Raw genomic sequence first — 21,255 nt, forward strand, 5'->3', positions numbered from 1 at the left:
AAAAAGGTAAAATGAGTCAATAAATACAGTTAGTGGTGGACATTTAAAAAAATAATATGTGAAGATGTGATCCAAGGCGGGAGGGGGTGGGTCAGGGGAACCCATAATGATGGTTAAATAAAAATAAAAAGGTTGAGAACTGCCCATATGTGTCTCTGGTATGGTAATTAAATTTCTAATGACAGATGTAATCCAAGTTGCTGAACTGTAAAAATCTATGAAGGCTTTTAAACACTGTACATGTATACCCACCAGAGCTAAAGAAAAAAAAGCTCCAATATTCTTTGAGCAAGACCCAGAGAGTCTTAGAAAACTCTGGGTCACATGAGGGCAACTTTTACATTCTGGAGCAAATTAAATCACCTCTTTATGCCTTTCCTTTGGGAAAAAAAAAATCAAGGGGAATACAAATAGGACTGTTTGGAGGCTTATATAGATAATGGATGGGAACATGCTCTGTAAATGGCCAAGTTCCCTACAAATGCGGATGCTGACAATGATTGTTCAGTGTATAGCTGCAGCAGGAGAGCCATCTGGATTAGGATCAGGAAAACCACTTCAAGACCAAGGAGGAAGGAGCCCCCTGCTGGCCCTTGGGGGCTCAGAAAGGCAGTGCACACCGGTGGGGTGGGCCTGCTAGTGAGGCACAGAGCCCAACAAAGGGGCCAGCTGGCAGGGAACAGCATTATCAGTGTCAGCGGGAGCCAAGAGGTAGGTGTTGAAAGCTGGGATCGGCTGGGTTAAGTTACCTAAAACTCTCCAAGGCTAGACGCTCTGATCATCCATCAAACAAACCTGGTCAGAACCCAAGACTTGGAAGGGGTCGGGACATAGTAGAGAGCAGGGGTGGCTTGCACGAGAGGATTCATAAAGGGGGACAAATGAGGCTAGTCCATGAGATATTCTAGCCATATTTTCCCTGGGTGAATAAATCCCCTGAAGGTATCCTGAGTCTTTTGTGCCAAGTACACTTTATGGCTCAAGGATAACATTAAAATTTTCTTTCTCTCCATTTCCTTGTTAATCACTGCCATTAAATTCAAGAACACTGTGTGTGGATATCAGGCCCACAAGTCAGTTCATCTGTTCATTCATTGATTCTTTCGGTAAATGTTTATGTAAATGAGCTCCTACTAAGTGCCAGGGGCCATACTAGGCACTGGGAATATAGTACTAAACAAAGCAGAATTCCTGGCAACATTTTAGGGGGAAATACAGACAAAAAGATCAAGTACCTGGGCCCCTCAGAGGAGAGGGAGGGTCTCAGACATATATCTCTCTACTGTATGAAACGTATGGCTGTTAGCATAACTGAAGCCATCTTGGGCCGTTATAGTCTCTCCTGTTCTTCTGCTGACCCTGCCAGGGACTGTAATGTAAAGTGAATCACTTCTCTGTCATCGAGGGCTTTGTAGTTAATACATATTGTTTAATAATCATTAGAACCACGTGACCTCTCCTCTATGCCCTGTTAGTCCCCAAACAATGACGAAAACCTTCACTGACGTACTCCTGATGCCCACGAAACTCGTTACCCGTTCATAAGTCTTGACATAGAAAGGCACGTCCTGTTTCCAAGTACCTACCCCCATACTCTAGGTTAATATAAAATTGTCCCAGTGGCCCCTCGGTGGCACGGAGTACAGCTGTGAATGCTTCTGGATCGTTGTCGACACAATCCTGATCCCATCCTGTGAGTAAGTTACCCCATAATGAACTGATCCATTGATTATATGGAGCTGCCTGCCTCATTTTTTTCAGTCTCAAGATGCCTTCTTAGTTCAGTGGGCACTATGTGTTCCCTCCGTCCTCTGACATGAAGATATATAAAGAACACCTGCAACTCAATAATAAAGAGACAACCCACTTTATAAAAATGGGCAAAAGGTTTGAACAGTCACTTCACAAAGGAAGATGCACAAATGGCCCATAAGCACATGAAGAAGGGCTCAATGTCACTAGTCATGAGAGAAATGCAAATTAAAACCAAAATGAGACACTACTGATAATATCTAAAGTCAGCAAGGATGGGCTCTCATATGCTTTTGTTTGTTTTTTAATTTTAATTTAATTTAATTTTTATTTATTTACTTATTTTTGGTTGCACTGGGTCTTTGTTGCTGTGCGTGGGCTTTCTCTAGTTGCGTCGAGCCGGGCCTACTCTTCGTTGTGGTGCGCGGGCTTCTCACTGCGGTGGCTCCTCTTGTTGCAAAGCACAGGCTCTAGGTGCGCGGGCTTCGGTAGTTGTGGCTCATGGGCTCTAGAGCGCAGGCTCAGTAGTTGTGGTGCACTGGCTTAGTTGCTCCGCGGCATGTGGGATCTTCCCGGACCAGGGCTCGAACCCATGTCCCCTGCATTGGCAGGTGGATTCTTAACCACTGTGCCACCAGGGAAGTCCATGTGCTCTCATATGTTGATAGTGGAGGTGTAAAGTGGTCCAACCATCTCAGAAAAAAACCTGGCAGTTTCTTATAAAGCCGAACATTTACCTCCCTTAAGGACTCAGCAATTGCATTCATAGACATTAACTCAAGAGAAATTAAAAATTATACCCACAAAAGGACTTGTACAAGAATATGATTAGCAACTTTTTTGGACAAAAACTGTGAATAACCAAGTGTCCATCAAATAAGAAAATAGATAACAACAACAACAAAACAAAACGCCCAGATTATAGAATACTCTTCTAATGGAATACTAATCAGCAATAAAAAGGAATGAGCTACTGATATATGCAACGTGGATGATAATAAATGAAACATTTTGCTGAGTCCATGAAGTCTTACCCAAAAAACCTATATGTGATTCCATTTATATGACGTCCCCCATCAGGGAAAACTAATTTGCAAAGTCAGAACAGCAGATGCCTCTGGGTGATGGCGATGCTGTACGTCCTGATAAGAGTTTGAGGTACACAGGTGTTTGCATTTGCCGGAACTCATGGAATGTACACTTAAGATGGGTATTTCATTACATGTAAGTTTTACCACATGCAAAAAAAGAACCATTAAAAAAGAAAAACTAAGCAAATACGAAAATACCTAATAAGATTCAGGTGGTGGGGGACTTCCCTGGTGGCGCAGTGGTTAAGAATCTGCCTGCCATGCAGGGGGACATGGGTTCGATCCCTGGTCTGGTAAGATCCCACATGCCGCGGGGCAACTAAGCCTGTGAGCCACAACTACTGAGCCTGCGCTCTAGAGCCTGTGAGCCACAACTACTGAGCTCATGTGCCACAACTACTGAAGCCCGTGCGCCTAGAGCCTGTGCTCCGCAACAAGAGAAGCCACTGAAGTGAGAAACCACCCCCTGCCCTCCGACAGCAACTAGGGAAAGCCCACGCGCAGCAACGAAGACCCAACACAGCCAAAAAAAAGAAAAAAGAAAAAAGATTCAGATGGTGGAATGATATTGTTCAGCACAGCTGCGTTTGTGGAAAAGGGCTCTGATCCCATCACAGCACGTTTGACTTAAGGGGCTGCTGCCCACCTGTGCGCGTGAATGCCCCCCAGTGCTTAATTTGTCCACAGAGATGGGTTTTTTTCCTCTCTTTTGGCTGTTCCTTCTCCCTAGAGGCTGAGATCCAGAATAAACTCCAGGCTTTGCTAGTCTTCTGTGGAAACTTTGTTATGATCTTGTTAATTGCCTCCCCAACAAGCACTTGGTTTTCCAAAACCATCAGAGTCCACCGGAAGGAACTACTCTGTTACAGTGTGTAATAGTTAATCTCTGAACTTTTGGTTTTTATTAACTGCATCTTAATCATGGGTGTTTGTCCAGATTTTCTATCACTCCAACAATGTTTTAAACAAACAAATAAAATCTTTTCAGATGGCCAGGTACTGGGGTTTTTTTGTTTGTTTCGGGAAGATATTTTGCTTCTTATTTATCTCACATTTACCCTTGATTTTCTCCAAAAGGCAAACAAATAAAATAGAAGCAGATGTTTTGAAGGATATTTGAACTGCAAAGGGGTGAGGCAGCCGAAAACTTTTCTTTTCCTTGTGGAAACCCTTGCTTCCTTCTTAAGAGCATATGGTGTTCTAAGCTTCGGAAAGAAAGTGGCCGTCAGAAAAAGGATTCTCTCTACGGAAAGCAAAGCACATGTTAAAGAACAAATGCTTGCCTCCCTGTGAGTAGAAAAGGAGCACACAGACGTCCACGGCACCTCGTCTAACACTGACACTTAACCGGAAGTGGCCCAGAAACCACAAAGTTGGTGGCATACTTCTATTCTGGGTTCCTAAGGAAAAAAAAATGCAAAAATCCCTACCTTCTTCCAGGTCACTGACCCAGAAAAACTCCCAGGAGTCGCATGAGGATGGGTTTTGGTGTCAAGCAAATAGGGGTTTGAAACCCTCTTCGTAACCTACTTGCTCAGTGACCCTGGGCAAGTGATAAACATCGTCAAACCTCCATTTCCTGTTCTGTAAAATGGGGCTAAGAATAGTTTCCTCATAGGGCTGCTGAATGGATTAAATAATTTTCTATATAAAGTATCAAAGAAAATACATGACAAGGTGAGATGTTGAGGCTGATGAGGCCCAGGAGGCATTAATCTACTCTGGAGACATCATGGTAGTTTGAGGCCTAAGTCACCCAGATTTAGAAGTGTTCTAAGGCTTAGGTCCACTCTAAGGCAAGTCTGGGGAGGTGGGGCTCATGATCAAGTCAGACAATGGATAGGAAAGCAATTTTGTAGGGGTGAAGCATCACACACACACACGCACACGCACGCACGCACAGGAGCACAGGAGGATATTGTTGCCATTCTGATTATCATTTTCTTTGACCCAAAGCCCAGCCAGTAACATGCCTCTCCAAGGTGCACCAGTTTGAAGCCTCCTTGTTCTACCCACCCAACACTTACTGCTCTCCTGCTGGCTGTCTCAGTCATGAATGCTTGGTCACCGGCATGAGGATGGCCTTTGCCCCAGGTTAGCCTCATGAGCTATTAAAGATGGGACTTTATCACCCAGCCCAGGGTTGCAGTGAGTTATCTCTGCCAGATCCACTCCTCACTCCCGTCAGAGATGCCTAAAGGGGAGTATGAAGGAGCTTCTGGAACTCAGGGTGGGATAGGCTAGGTCACGGCAGGCCTTGGTTTCGCGTGCCTAGAAGAAAAGATGCTACATGGGGAAAAGACTTCAGATGATTTCGTGGCGGGGCGGGGCACCCTTGGAGCCAAATCAGAGCCTGTGCTACAGTGAGTAGGCTTATGAAAGAGAGGGCGCTGGAGGAATGAGGAAGCTGGAAAGCGCAGGTCAGTTTACGAGTTTCTCAGTGCTCAAAGGCTTTTGGTGTGTGCCTAATGTCTTCAATCAAAAACAAGTAAGTGGATTTGAATTCCCTCTACACCCTCCTGCCTCCCCCGCAGTGCAAACAAATCCACTTTCCTTCTCTAATGACAACTCTGCTGTTGCCTTTGAATTTGGCCCTCACTGCTGTTGGGCTATGGTTTCATTGCTGTCTTGCTAATTAAAAGTGTCCCAAACCTCCCTGACCTCGGTGTGCAGTTTGAAGATTCATTTAAAGGTTTGTCTGCAGAAAGCAGCAACCTCAGTAATCACCCTCTCAGGCTCATGGTAGGAGCTCCACTCTCACAGCCATTATCTCACTTACCGTTCAAAGCCCGGGAGCTGAGGAGACTGTGCATTGTGACCCATTTGCAGATCCTTAAACTACTGGCTGAAGTCCCACACCTGCACGATGCAGAACATACCGCCAGGCTTCCTGACTCCAAGTGCAGGTCTTACTCCTGCCCAGACAGAACTCCTAGTTTCCAGTCCCAGCTGCGGGACCTCTGTGTCACGGCTTCCTCATTGAGGACTAAATGATATCATGCATATTATGGCTTTTGATACTACATAAAAATGTAAACAATCAAAAGCTCATTCTCATTTCATTTTCATTACTTAACCTGAGTAGCTTCAAATGTTTTACCATTACAAATATCTATTTATATTTCTTTCCTTTCAGAGTATTTCCTTGGGGTCTATAGCCCAAAGTGAAACAACTGAGTATGAAAAGTTATAAACTATTTTGTAAGTCTCATTATGTATTGCCAGTTCATTTTCCAGAAAGACAGAGCCAAGTGACCAGGCTACCACAATATACCTGTTTCTAAATATTCCAACTAACTTGTTATGTTTGCAGTTTTAATGTTTTTTTCCCCCTAGATTACTTCGCACCTATTTAGTTACTAGTAAGAATATGTATTTTTCCATGTTGTAAGTTACTTATGATATTTGTGTGTTTGTCTCTTTTGGTATTAAGTAAGGACAATCTAGGCAATGACCTCATCCACTTTTTAAAAATGTATTGTGCGCGAATTCCCTGGCGGTCCAGTGGTTTGGACTCTGAGCTTCCACTGCAGGGGGCACAGGTTCCATCCCTGGTTGGGGGACTAAGATCCTGCATGCTACGCGGTGCAGCCAAAAGCATACTGGTACGTTTTTCTGTATTTTGTATAGTAAAAATTTTATTAATTATAATATACACTTTTTGTTCACTTTCCTTTTGATATACACTTTATTATATATCACATATATTATATGTAATATATCATATTAAAGGGTATTTTAAGAATATATAAAAATATTCCTGTTGTCTTTGATGTCTTCCATTTGATCATTCATCATAGCTGAGCCAAATATGTTCTTTAGACATCTATTTTGATATGATTAAACTATGATTAAACTATTCTATTTGGATACATCTGACATTTTAATAATGTGTCATGTGCTTACATGGGTCAATTTTATTTCTTTTCCATCATTATTATCCAGTGATCTCAAAATATGTTATAATTCATTTCCCTATTACTTTGAAAATCTTTTAGTAGTTTGAATCTATTTCTAGAATTCTTATATATTTATAATTCTTATGTATTTATAGTTTATATATTCTTACGTATTTCTACAGAATTTTTCTACTTTTAGTGTGGACACCTATGGTACTGATAGTTGTTGCTCTGTAATATGTTTTAAAATTCTGAAGATAAAAAGCTTTCTTGGCAATTCCCTGGCGGTCCAGTGGTTAGAACTGAGTGCTTTCACTGCCGGGGCCCGGGTTTGATCTCTGGTCAGGGAACTAAGATCCCGCCAAGCTATGTGGCCAAAAAAAAAAAAAAAAAAAAAAAAAAAAGCTCTTTCTTTAAAAATGTTTTTTTCAATTTTAGTTTATTTTAAAACACATTTTTCCATGGAAATAAAATTATTCAAGTCTTGCTGAGAACATGCAATGCCTCACTATGATTTCCCCTGCTAGTCTCGCTAATTCTCAAAGAACCTCAACATCATAATACAGAAAAAGGAATCATTACCTAAAGATGTTCATAATAATATTATTTAAAAGAGAAGCCATCAAAATTTCCATCAATTAAATAGCTTATGGCATATCCATATGCCGAATATGCACATCTGTATTTATTGACCTAAAACTATATCATGCTGTATGCCCAAATGCGAAAACAGGCTACAGAGAAAATAACATTAATCCCGTTCTAAAAAATATATATCTATATGCCGGACCCAGGGAACCCAGGAGCCCGGGCGCCAACACCGCCCCCTTGTCGCCCTCTCAACGCCCCCTCGACGCCGCGGGGACAGAGAGAGGCCTGCGCCACGAGGGGTACAATTGTTAGGAGCTGCCTATCGGGTAGGGAGCGCACTGGGTGGACCGGGCAGGATCCCTGCTCTGGCCTGACATCATATTTGACGTAGCAACCACGTTATGTCACTTCCCATTCACCGTGAGAAAAACACCACGCCAACTCCAAGGGGCATTCTACCAAATACCTGATTAGTACTCCTCCAAAGCGTGAAGGTCATCAAAAACAAGGACAGTCTGAGAAGCTGTCACTGTCAAGAGGAGCTTAAGGAGACATGACAACTAAATGCAATGTGGGATGGGATTCTGGAACAGAAAAAAATATTTGATAGAAATTAAGGAAATCTGAAAAAAGTATGGACTTCAGTTAATGATAATGTGTCTTTAGTTCCTTAATTGTAACAAATGTGCCACACTAAAGTTAGTAACAGTGTAACCTAAGTGCAGGATATATGGGAATTCTGTATCATCTTCTCAATTTTTTCAATAAATCTAAAACTGTTCTAAAAAATAAAGTCTATTTTTTAAAAGAGTGCATTTTTACAAGATTTGGCAATAAACAAAACACTATAAATCACCTTGGCTTCTGCACTGCTGGATTCTTTATCCTTCCTGATCACATTTCTTAAAATCACTGACTATTATTTTACTTCTAATTTAAGGATTAAAATTACTTGGAGTTATTTGAGAAATCCTTATATAAGCACACCATGGAGTAAAGAGGAAGGACAGAAAGATAAATAGGTAAGACATTGATAAGAGTGAAATACATAGATAAGTTGTGACATACCCACATTGTTTATGGCGACATTCTAAAATATTACAAGAAAGAAAGATTTTGGTTTTAGAAGAAACTGATGAAACCTAGCAGTGCCCTCTTCTGAGCCCCTTTTGTCCCTCCAAAATGGAGGTGAATTAATTCTCTTTCAGCCTCTTTCAGCCCTCCTTATGTCCCCAAACCTCCTGTTATGACACATGCACCCCTTAATCTTCCATATGGAGGGATGTGAGTAAATAACATAAAAAAGGAGGAGGAAAAAGGAGATCTGAAACTCCTTAGGGGAGAAAAAAACCCCTCAAAATGGCTATGTTTTTTTGCTTCAGAAGCAGGAAAAGTGGAAGAGAAGAGATTAGATGAAGTTTATTGCAGGGTAAAAGAGTTACTATTTTTGGACCAAAGAATCCGGAAATTGCATACTGTCCTAGAGTGGACCCAGGATGGAGAAATATGTGGCTGGAAGTTGGGGGTGTATGTGTGTGGAGTTCCTTCTCAGGACCTCCAGGAGAGGGGTTCACACACCCACAGATGCTCACAAATCTTCACACCTGGACCCAAAAGCCTCCTTCAGCAATTTGGCTGGGGACAGCTCACACCTGCACTGAGAAGCAGGTGGAAAGATGGTGAGTGAGGACAGGGGAAGTTTAGATTCCATGGTTATACTGGGGGTAGCAATATTCCTGGCACGTTAGACTGACAGTTTTAAAAAAACATTTCCTGATGGAGAAAGGTTCTTGATGAAGCTTTTCCAAGGCCTGCATAACTCATTTCCAAGTTAATCACTGGAACATGACTTGTTCTTAAAATGACTCTGAGGGCTTATAGGAGCCCCTGCTCTCATTCCTCTCTAATTATGTATCATCCATCTACAGGTCCTGTTTTTCTTCATAGTATCTCTCATATAAGGATCTTTCTTCCAGTTTCCACTGTTAACACCCTGACTTAGACCCTTACCATGACTTCCACTTTAGTGCTCAGGCCTATTTCCACATTATGTGGTGAGCAGGCCTCCAGATGGTCTTCAGTCTTAGTCCAGAAGCAGTGGCCTCATCTGTGTCACCCTCTCCAACAGAGCTTGCTCCAGGTCCTCCTGGCTTGCTTCTCATATACAATCACATTTCACTCCTCAGACCTCCGGATGCTATGAACGCCTTCTCCAGCTCTGACCTCTGCTTGTTTTCTTGACCATAATTTGGAGTCTCCTCTTGGCTGGACTGCCCTCCACTGTCATGAATAACTATCCCCGTGGCTTGGCCCGGCTTTTTGAACCTTATTCCTCAGCACAGTTCCCCGTGAATCATTCATTCATTCATTCATTCACTTATTTATGGCTGTGTTGGGTCTTCGTTTCTGTGCGAGGGCTTTCTCCAGCTGCGGCGAGCGGGGGCCACTCTTCATCGCAGTGCGCGTGCCTCTCACTGTCACGGCCTCTCTTGTTGCGGAGCACAGGCTCCAGACGCGCAGGCTCAGTAATTGTGGCTCACGGGCCCAGTTGCTCTGCGGCATGTGGGATCTTCCCAGACCAGGGCTCGAACCCGTGTCCCCTGCATTGGCAGGCAGATTCTCAACCACTGCGCCACCAGGGAAGCCCCTCCCCCCGTGAATCTTGCTCGTCCTGGTCTCCCTAAGGTTGTAAAGCATCCATCACATCCATCCCTTGGCTCAGAGCCCCTTTAATAATCTTTAGTTCTCTCACTTCCTCTTCCAACTGACAATCAGATGAATTTTCTAAAACACCCTTTAATCATGTTACTTTTATATTCAAAACTTTCAATGGCTCCACATTGAATGAAGTCCTTACACAGAATAAAGTCCTAATTCTTAGATTGGAATTTAAGGCCCTTCATTTGCAGGCTCCAGAGACCTTTTCGATAACATTTTCTACTCTACACTGCAGAACTTCTATTCCAAGCAGGAGGTTTTGAACACAGCTCATTCTGGCTTTGCACCTTTTCTCATTCGGCCCATCCTATCTGGAAGAATCTCTTCATACCCTCCACCTAACCACACACTGCCTGTTCTTCAAGCAGCACAGGGTGTTTCCTGGTGGCCTGTTGGTTAGGATCCTGGGCTTTCATTGCCATGGCCCGGGTTCAACCCCAGGTCAGGGAACTGAGATTCTGGAAGCCGCATGGTGTGGCCAAAAAAAACAAGCAGCACAAACCCTGTGGGTTCAAATCACCTTCCTTGATGCCTCTCTGCTAAACTCCTGTCCCCATTAGATCCTGGATATTTTAGACTTATATCTGATGTTTTATAGACTTAGAGACTTGTATTTTAGACTTCACTGTCAACCCTACATGGTGGGGGCTGTAGCTTATACAGCTTTGATTTCCCAACAGGGCCCAGCTAAGAGAAAATAATATAGATTTTGAGGCTGGACAGTTTAGAGTCAATTCAACTTCTGGCTCCACTAAAAGCTTGAATGAGTTAAGCCTAACCTCTCTAAGTCTCCCAAAATTGTGGGATTATAATTCTTGTTAACTGCTGCAAGGATTAAAAAGAGGAAGCAAATGTGACGTAGCTGGACTTCATTAAGTATTCAGTAAATACTTGTTGAATGAATAATACAAGTTTAATAAATATTTTGCTGGCTGATTGACAGATGTGGATATCCTTAAACAAACTCTGGTCCTCATCAGCACATATGCTTTAGTATCACTACTCAATAAAATGACATATTCTAAACTGTGGTTACAGCCACCTTTATGGCTAAGAAGATTACCCCCTTCTTTTTTTTTTTTAATAGATCTTTACTGGAGTATAATTGCTTCACGATACTGTGTTAGTTTCTGTTGTACACCAAAGTGAATCAGCCATATGCATATATATGTCCCCATATCCCCTCCCTCTTGAGCCTCCCTCCCATCCTCCCTATCCCACCCCTCTAGGTCATCGCAAAGCACTGAGCTGATCTCCCTGTGCTATGCCGCTGCTTCCCACTAGCTAACTATTTTACATTCGGTAGTGTATATATGTCGATGCTACTCTCACTTCATCCCAGCTTCCCCCTCCCACTCTGTATCCTCAAGTCAATTCTCTATGTCTACATCTTTATCCCTGCCCTGCAACTAGGTTCATCAGTACCATTTTTTTTTTTTTAGATTCCATATATATGCATTAGCATACAGTATTTGTTTTTCTCTTTCTGACTTACTTCACTCTGTATGACAGACTTTAGGTCCCTCCACCTCACTACAAATAACTCAATTTCATTCCCTTTTATGGCTGAGTAATATTCCATTGCATATATGTGCCACATCTTCTTTATCCATTCATCTGTCGATGGACATTTAGGTTGGTTCCATGTCCTGGCTATTGTAAATAGTGCTGCAATGAACATTGTGGTACATGACTCTTTTTGAATTATGGTTTTCTCAGGGTATATGCCCAGTAGTGGGATTGCTGGGTCATATGGTAGTTCTATTTTTAGTTTTTTAAGGAACCTCCATACTGTTTTCCATAGTGGTTGTATCAATTTATATTCCCACCAACATTGCAGGAGGGTTCCCTTTTCTCCACACCCTTTCCAGCATTTATTGTTTCTAGATTTTTTGACAATGGCCATTCTGACTGGTGTGAGGTGATACCTCATTGTGGTTTTGATTTGCATTTCTCTAATAATTAGTGATGTTGAGCATCTTTTCATGGGCCTCTTGGCCATCTGTATGTCTTCCTTGGTGAAATGTCTATTTAGGTCTTCCGCCCATTTTTTAATTGGATTGTTTGTTTTTTTGATATTGAGCTCCATGAGCTGTTTGTATATTTTGGAGATTAATCCTTTGTCTGTTGTTTTATTTGCAAATATTTTCTCCCATTCTGAAGGTTGTCTTTTTGTCTTGTTTATGGTTTCCTTTGCTGTGCAAAAGCTTTTAAGTTTAACTAAGTCCCATTTGTTTATTTTTGTTTTTATTTCCATTACTCTAGGAGGTGGGTCAAAAAAGATCTTGCTGTGGTTTATGTCAAAGAGTGTTTTTCCTATGTTTTCCTCTAAGAGTTTTATAGTGGCTGGTCTTAATTTAGGTCTTTAATCCATTTGGAGTTTATTTTTGTGTATGGTGTTAGGTAGTGTTTTAATTTCATTCTTTTACATGTAGCTGTCCAGTTTTCCTAGCACCACTTATTGAAGAGGCTGTCTTTTCTCCATTGTATGTTCTTGCCTCCTTTGTCATAAATTAGGTGACCATATGTGCATGGGTTTATTTCTGGACATTCAATCCTGTACCATTGATCTACATTTCTGTTTTTGTGCCAGTACTGTACTGTCTTCATTACTGTAGCTTTGTAGTATAGTCTGAAGTCCGGGAGCCTGATTCCTCCAACTCTGTTTTTCTTTCTCAAGATTGCTTTGGCTATTTAGTGTCTTTTGTGTTTCCATACGAATTGTAAGATTTTTTTGTTCTAATTCTGTGAAGAATGCCATTGGTAGTTTGATAGGGATTGCATTGAATCTGTAGATTGCTTTGGGTATACAGTCATTTTCACAGTATTGACTCTTCCAATCCAAGAACATGGTATATTTCTCCATCTGTTTATATTATCTTTGATTTCTTTCATCAGTGTTTTATAGTTTTCTGAGTACAAGTCTTTCGCTTCCTTAGGCAGGTTTATTCCTAGGTATTTTATTCTTTTTGTTGTGATGGTAAATGGGATTGTTTCCTTAATTTCTCTTTCTGATTTTTCATCATTAGTGTATAGAAATGCCAGAGATTTCTGTGCATTAATTTTGTATCCTGCAGAAGGTTACCCCCTTCTTAAAGTGAGACCTGCCATGTCCTAAGTCTTCTCACAGCCATCACTACAGAAAACAGCCAAAGCAGTCCAAACCTTATAATAAACAGAACTCCCATTCACAAATGCATTTGTAAAATATTCTTTGAAATTTGCATCAAGGAACTGTGTATAACAATTGGTGATTATAGTTCTGGTGAGTTTCCCATATTCTTTGAGAATCAATTAAGCTGATGGGATCTAACATATTTCAGTTAGTGCTGAAATCTAAGTCATTAACACTTAAATCCAATAGAATACAGAACTGGACACTTATTTAATGCATTGCTTGAATAAGTTAAATGAACCACATCGTCTGTGAGCACATCCTCACATGGATTATTTCACTGGTTTTTCCTTCACAAATATAACATAAACAATCCAGAGACAGGCAACTAAAACGTATACTATTGTGAACTAAAAGAGCCCATCAGCTTGAAATGGCCTGAAATCACCATTCTGAACAGTTTACATCAAAAAGCTGTTACATGAAAACATTGTTTACTCTCTGTTCAAAAAAAATCAGATTAAAAATTCATCTGCTACATTGCCTATATTCTTGGTTCACAGTGAGGCAGATTCCTAAGGATAAGAGAGGTCACTTAAACCCATCAAGCTCTGGAGTAAACTGACTCATAGAATGCTCGTGTGGTCGTATCTGCCCAGCTCAAAGACTTCTTTTTATGTGTAATATTTTCATGATTCAATTAAGAGAACTCAGGAAAAGGAAATAAGATCAGAAGGCAGTCTTCCATTTGATCATTAAGCGTGGACCCAGAAACAAAGACCTACTTATAGCACAGGGAAGTATACTCACCTATATGGGAAAAGAAACTGAAAAAAGAATATATATATTATATATATATATATAATATATATATATAATATATATATATAAATCACTTTGCTGTACCCCTGAAACTAACACAACATTGTAAGTCAACTATACTTCAATTAAAAAAAAAAAAAAAGAGTGGACCCAGAGAAGGCTTCTGCCTCTGTAAAGAAGCACAAAACAAAGGGCAATTGTGTAAGAACCAGATTAATGCCTTTCTCAAGACTTACTGTCATTATTAGGAGTAAAGGACTCTAATCCATTGCAATATGACTTCTATGCCCAGCAGTAGGTTCAAACAGATCAAATTACTGCATGTAAAGTGTTTAAAACAGCGCCTAATCAGTAGTCACTGTAATGATCGTCCCTGACAAGATCTTCAGTGTTTATCTGACTTGATCTCTTTCCCCTGCATACTCTACTTAGTGAGTCTGCCTGGCCACAGCTACAGACTCAACCTCCCCAACTACTCTCCCCAGACATCGCTGCTTGTAATGTATGGACCCAAGTGGAACCAATGCACGGGCTGAATCAATGAGATTCTCTTAAGAATTTAAGCTATACAAAATACCCAGTCAGTTACATACGCAGTCCTTAGATTGGAGATTCATGTAGAACCTGTACTAGAGTTGCCAAATCAAGGCACTGAGAGCAGAAACTGAGCAGCCAAGAATCCGTAAAACAATGTCTCCCTTCCATTTTATCCCACTGACCACTCTTTTCTGGAAAACTCCCTCTTTCCTTAGCTTCCAAGATGTTATTCTATCCCTGTGCTTTTCTGCCTTCTCACCTCTCCTCCATAGGCTCCTTCACACACTCCTCCACATCCCTTTAGATATCAGGGTTCTTCTCCAGCACCCTTCCACTCTTCCCCTATACATCCCTGAGTGACTCTCACCTGTTCCCAAGGCTTTGTCTACTATCAATATGCTATGGACTGCAAAATCTCTATCTTCAAATATCAATATTTAAATGCCTAGCAGGTATAGTCACCCAGAACCACTGAAACTCAGCATCATCAAGAATTCATTTTCTTGTCATCACCCCTTACTCCTTTTCCCATATTCCTCATCATTTGTAATGGTCCACATGTCTATCTATTATTTAAGCTAGGAGACATCCTACTGCCCCCTCCCTCATTAAAAAAAAAAATCAATCTATCACTGAGTCCTGTTAATTTTAGCTAATACCTCTCAAATCATCTCACTGTTGTTAGCTAATCACTCACGAGAACCTCCCTGACAGTCTTCAAACTGGACTCCTCATCTCTCTCAAGCTATTCTCTCCTTTGCCACCAGAGTAAAATTCTTGCTTAAAATCCTTTGGCTTCTATGGTAAAGTCCAGAGACCTCAATTTGGCGCCATGACCTCCTTTTTCAGCTTTACCTACTGCCCTTTGTGGCCTTGAACTCCATGAACCAGTCACACAAACCCCATGCACCAGTCCAGAACAAGCCCCCCCCTACGCCGTTCTTCTGGGCTTTCACCCACATTCTCCTTGCTTAGAGTGCCCTTCTTTCGATTTGTCTCTTACTCACTCATGAATGTGTGGCGTAAACATTGCTGTGAGCCTTTGGCTAATCTCCCCACCCACAGACAGACTTAGCTTCTTCCTCTGACACCATAGTATCCTGTTTCTACTAATAGTTCCTTTCCCAAACTTACTTAAGACTCTGATGTAAGACTCTGAGAGGGTGTTTGTTAAAAACACAGATTCCCAGGACTCTCCCCAAGAGATTCTGATTCATTTGGTCTGGGGTAGGGCCCAAGAACCTGTAGTTTTGTTTCAAAAGTGCCTCAGGTGATTTTAATGCTCAGGCAAATCTAGGAGACACTAACGATACTAGAGAACTTATGTTAATTATGGTCACAGTAGTCCCCCCTGATTTGCAGGGAATACATTCCAAGACCGCCAGTGGATGCCTGAAACAGCAGATAGTACTGAACCCTATACATACTATGTGTTTTCCTATATTAATGGGCAGGTAGCTTATACTGCACCGACATGCTGGACAAAGGAATGATTCACATCCTGGATGGGATGGAGCGGGACAGTGGAAGATTTTACCATGTTACTCAGGACAGTGCACAGTTTAAAACTTGTAACTTGTTTATTTCTGGAATTTTCCATGTAATATTTTCACACTATGGTTCAACTCGGGAAACTGAAACTGCAGAAAGTGAAACAGCGGATAAGGAGGGACTATTGTATTTACTGACATGTCTGTCTACTTCACCAGATTGGGAACTTGCTAGTCTGCTCTACCCACATTTGTCGTGGAATCCATGTACCTAGAATATCATAGGAGTTTAGAATTTACTGAATGAATGTTAAGTATTTTTACGCAAACGAATTTTTCATTCCCATGATAGTTCACAAAATTTGATTCGTTATTCAAATGTGTATCATGGGCAGAGGTAGAGGGCCAGGGGCTGAGATAGTCTTGGAAGAACATGGCTGCCAAGGTGGTAAGATTGGGTGATAAGAATGTCAAACATTTTTTCAAAATCTTGGCTGAGTTACAGATTTGGAGGCAGCCAAACCTGTTAGTATTGTCTGACGAATTTAACAATATGAATAAAACTCACAGTGCAGAAAGACAGACGCTCTTGCTCCCACCCTCAACTGGATGTATATTCCCTTAAAGAAGCAGAACAGCATAAAGGTTAACATGGGCTCCACGTCAGAGTGACTGGTAGGGCATCCTGGTTCTTCTGGTGCCAGCTGCGTGCCCTTGAGCAAATTACTTAACCACTCCATTCCTTCTTTTGTAGAATGGTTTTCATAACATTTTCTGCCTTAGTGAAGTCGTATGAGGATTAAATAAGAAAATGTACATAAAACAGCACAGGGTCTGGCCAGTAGTTAAGCCCTCACTAAATGTTAGCTAAAAGGAGACAAATAGTTGTTATTAATGATAATTAAAATAGTTCACTTACTAGTAAAATAATTATAATAATAATAAAGTGGATGATGATAGTTAAAATTATGAAGACTGCCCCAGTGCTTCCCTCTGTTCAGTCTTCCCTGAAACATGTAGTGTAGAAAGAAATATGATTTCCCTCAAAACTCCAGGGCATTCTCCTTCACTTTCCAGCTGTGAAACCTCCTCATGCCCTGCTATTTCGAACTCAGCACAGAGCAAACCGTGCATGGCCATCTTATCTAGGTGCAGAATGCGCAGTTGTGTCTATTGACTGAAGCATAGACAAAAATAGTGCCAGTGATCAGTCCCTTACCTGTCACAGAAACCTTAAAGTTTCTAAAGCTGCACCTGAGCTTCACAAAACAGCAGACTATGGCTTGTCTCCTCATGTCTATTTCACAGATGGCAAAACTGAGGTTCAAAAATGCGAGTTTCAAAGTGTTTTACCCAAGGTCATAATAGCTGGTCACTCAGCGTCTCAGATCCAAGTTTTCTTATTCCAAGTCGAGCAATCTTTGGGGATCTTAAAAGCACAGTTTAGAAATAAGACCACAGGGGGCAAATAAGTTGTCGGAAGTTACCATGTCTCCTTGGTAAAGATGTGTTTGGGGCTGGCTGGCAAAGCATGAGAATGCATAAATACTGCCTAGAAGAAGCCTTCCCCACTGCACACCCCAGAGGATACAGTCTAGGCTCTAGAAGATGTGCGTCTTGCTTATCTCATTACATATATTCCTGACCTCCACTCCTTTCTACTTAGATCTGGCTCCTAGAAATCACCTGGGCCCTTCCCCGGATCCATTCCTGGGCTCCCTCCTCTGCAGGGAGTTTGTTCATTCTAAGACTTAGAAATTACCTTTGCTCCTCTGGTTTGACTCCTTCCCCCCTGCCAGCTCTGACACAGTTCAGTGATCAGGCCTCCTCCATGGCACCTCCTGCGTCTTTTCCTCTCATCGCTCACACTCTCCATTTTCATACTCTACACACAGGTGTCAGTCTGAATCCCTGAAGTTCCCCACAGAGTTTAAGCTGTCTCTTGCTTCTGGGCCGATGCAATGCCATTCTCTTTTTTATTATTTAGTTGTTAAGTAAGTAATATCTACATGACTCACAAACTTTAAATATATACATACAAAAAGGTATACAGAAGAGTCTTGCTTTCATACCCATTACCCATTGGCACCATCTCCACCCTCCCTACCTCTGAAAATGTGTAAGCACTTTTATTAGTTTCTTGTATATCCTGTCAGTTTCTTTATACAAATAGAAGTAAATTTTAAAACATGTATATACTATTTGTTTAACCCTTCTTTCCACACTATTACACACCTTGTTGCTTCAGATCTATGTTGGCAGATCTTTCCACATCGATACAGAGGGTTTTCTTATGCATTTTATGCCTGCACATTGTTCCACTGTATGGATATACCATAATTTATTTAACTAGCTCCCTTTTAATAGAAATTTCAAAGGCTTCCAACTTTGTACCACTACAAACAATGCAACAATGAATTACCTTGATTTCTCACTTGTGAATATATGTTTATGAGAGTAATTCTTAGAATTGAGATTACTAGGTCAATCAGTATGGGCATTTGTGATATTGATCCATATAATCAAATCACTCTCTACAGATTATACCAATCTATACTATCACCAGCAATACATGGGAGTTCCAGGTTCCCGATGGCATTGCCACAGAGTACATTATCAAGACTTCTGGATTTCTTCCAATTTGATAGATAAAAATGGTATTTCAGTATGATTTTAGTTTGAATTTCTGTTATTATGAGTGATGTTGTACACCTTTTGTTATGTTTAGGACTGTTTGTATTTCCTTTATTTATTTTTCAAACTCTCATTTGTACCCTTTCCCCATTTTTCTATTGCATTGTTGGTCTTTTTCTCATTGATTTATAGGAACTCTTTATATATTAGGAAATCTTTCCACTGGCTCTTTGTACTTTGACTTTGTGAATGGTGTTATTTATAACTTTATTTATGGTGTTGCTTGCCATACTTTTTTTTAATATAGTTAAATTTATCAGTCTTTTCTTTCAATTGGAACTCCAACTTTTTCTGGTTATACTACTGCTTGGACACAACTAGTAGGGTTGAATGTATAATTCAATTGAGTACAACTTCAAGCAAGTGAGAAAAATAGAGGGTTGTTTCAGTCAGTCTCACAAGGAAGTCTGAATAAATAAGAGTGGTTGGGTTTTTGTTCCTTGCAAATTTCTATAGTTCTTCAGGTTTTTCTTCTGAAGAAGAGAGAGAAGGGACTTCTCTGGTGGTCCAGTGGGTAAGACTCCATACTCCCAATGCAGGGGGCCCGGGTTCGATCTCTGGTCAGGGACTAGATCCTGCATGCTGCAACTAAAGGAGCCCACATGCCATAGCTAAAGGAGCCTGCATGCCACAATGAAGATCCCACATGCCACAACTAAGACCCGGCACAGCTAAATAAACAAATAAATAAATATTTAAAAAAAAAAAAAGAGGAGAGAATATATAGCTTCAATTATAAATAATATACTTAAGGTCCTTACAACCCTGAGATCTGAATTTATGATTAAATTTTCTTGTGTGTTATATCATTATATTTTGCAAAATAGTGAAACTAACAATGAACAATAAGAGTTTCCATATGCCTAATTTTTACACTAGAAAAATATTACATTAATCAACTTTTTTATTTAGTGCTATTATAAGTGAAAGTGTTATAAAGAGTTATAAATTCCTTGGAGAAACAATACAGATCAATAATTTTTACTTTATAGTATGGCTCAATGTTATACCTGACTAGTAGTACACATTCGTTTTCCTCTTGATCAAATTCAATCCTGTCAGAAATAAATGTATTACAGATACATGACTTATTTGATTAGAACATTAGAACAAAAGTGTATGTGAAAGAAGATAGGTAGCAATATGTCCAGTAGGGCGGTTTTAAATAGATAATTAAGAAGACTGCATTACATTTAGACAAGACTGTTGTTCAACCTCCTGTTCGGTTATCACTTCTTTTCAAAGTGGGAGTAAACTTTCACATATTCAGAATCTGGATCCTTTACATAAATGAGCTAGTCTAGTAAGTAAATTAACTAGATAAAATCCAAAATAAGATAGCATCAGTCACATTAGCTTGTTATATATGTGAGCTTGTGTTCCTACCTAGGTTACACATGTCATAAATTCATCATATTCTAGATTTCTTTTATTCCTTTGATTAATTTTTTCAAAAAATATTCATTGAGCACTAACTATATGCCAAAGACTGTGCTAGAAGCTGTGGGTACAATGGTGAAAGACACACACACAAGGCCTGCCTGAGGCCACCTCTGAGCCTAACCATCAGGCAGAAAGTGCTCAGAAAATATTAATTGATTGAAATTGTGCTGAAACCATATTGAAAACTTTTGTTCGAGTTGCCGGATTTAACAAATAAAAATACAGTATGTCCCATGCAATATTTGGGCCATAGTTATACTAAAAAATTATTTGTTGTTTATCTAAAATTCAAATTTAACTGGAAATCTTGTATTTTATCTGCCACCTTACCAGGGGTTTACTTCTCAGAAAATAAGTTCTAGCCTTGCATTTACTACATACATAAGCCATTTCAACACTGAAGATGTTTATCTCTGTGCCTCATTCTTTTTTTATACTCCATTTATGAAATTGTCTCTTTATAAATTATTTTCAATAATTTATAGGAATGGAATGCCCTTCTTCTCTGACGTCAATCAGAGGGGAAAGGACAGCTTAAAAGTCTTGGTTCCAAACTGTTAACTGCTAAAGACAAACACATTATAGGAGAACAGTATGTGTTACCTAAAGAGACTAGAGTTTTACAGCCAGTTCTGAAACGTCAGACATAATATTTTTCAAAGTTTAGATATTTTTTTCCAGCAAGACCTAATACACTATCTTAAGAAATACAGCTTTCCCACATTACCTTGAAATTAGTGGTGAGTAGGTTCATTGGCTAGGGGAGTGGCTGAGATGGAATACAGAATCCTGGCAGGGCAAGGGGGTGTGGGGTGGGGCGTGAGGATGACTTTATGAAGACACTGCGGAGAAGAGAAGGCAGTTTCAGAAATGGAGAAAGACTGAATTCAGACATTTTTAAAGAGCTGCACCCTCCCCCTCTAACCACCAATGAGTAAAACTGCCCTTTTTTTTTTTTAAACTGCTGCTCTTCTGGCTAGCACAGCTCACAAATTCCACAGCGGAAAAGAGTGTCTGGAAGAAAAGGATGAAGTTCTACAGAGGGTGGACCGCACATTTAACTTTTATTAAATGCCTTTTAAAAATCTGTAAAACCTACCTAT

General features: G+C 40.4%; 1 protein-coding gene across 6 annotated transcripts in view; it reads right to left on the reverse strand.

The window, feature by feature from the left end:
* The window catches only part of PAPSS2 (3'-phosphoadenosine 5'-phosphosulfate synthase 2), a 203,454-nt gene that overhangs the window by 35,375 nt on the left and 146,824 nt on the right, over positions 1 to 21,255 (reverse strand). The window contains exon 2 of one of the 6 annotated variants that reach the window (XM_059901013.1): positions 20,880 to 20,994. The exons of the other annotated variants lie outside the window; for them this stretch is intronic. Coding sequence (XP_059756996.1) covers positions 20,880 to 20,906 — 27 coding nt within the window. The 5' untranslated portion in view covers positions 20,907 to 20,994. The remainder of the gene's footprint in view (positions 1 to 20,879; positions 20,995 to 21,255) is intronic. 6 annotated transcript variants of the gene reach the window in all.

Source organism: Balaenoptera ricei, chromosome 16 (genome assembly GCF_028023285.1).
Source record: "Balaenoptera ricei isolate mBalRic1 chromosome 16, mBalRic1.hap2, whole genome shotgun sequence".
NCBI lineage: Eukaryota > Metazoa > Chordata > Mammalia > Artiodactyla > Balaenopteridae > Balaenoptera > Balaenoptera ricei.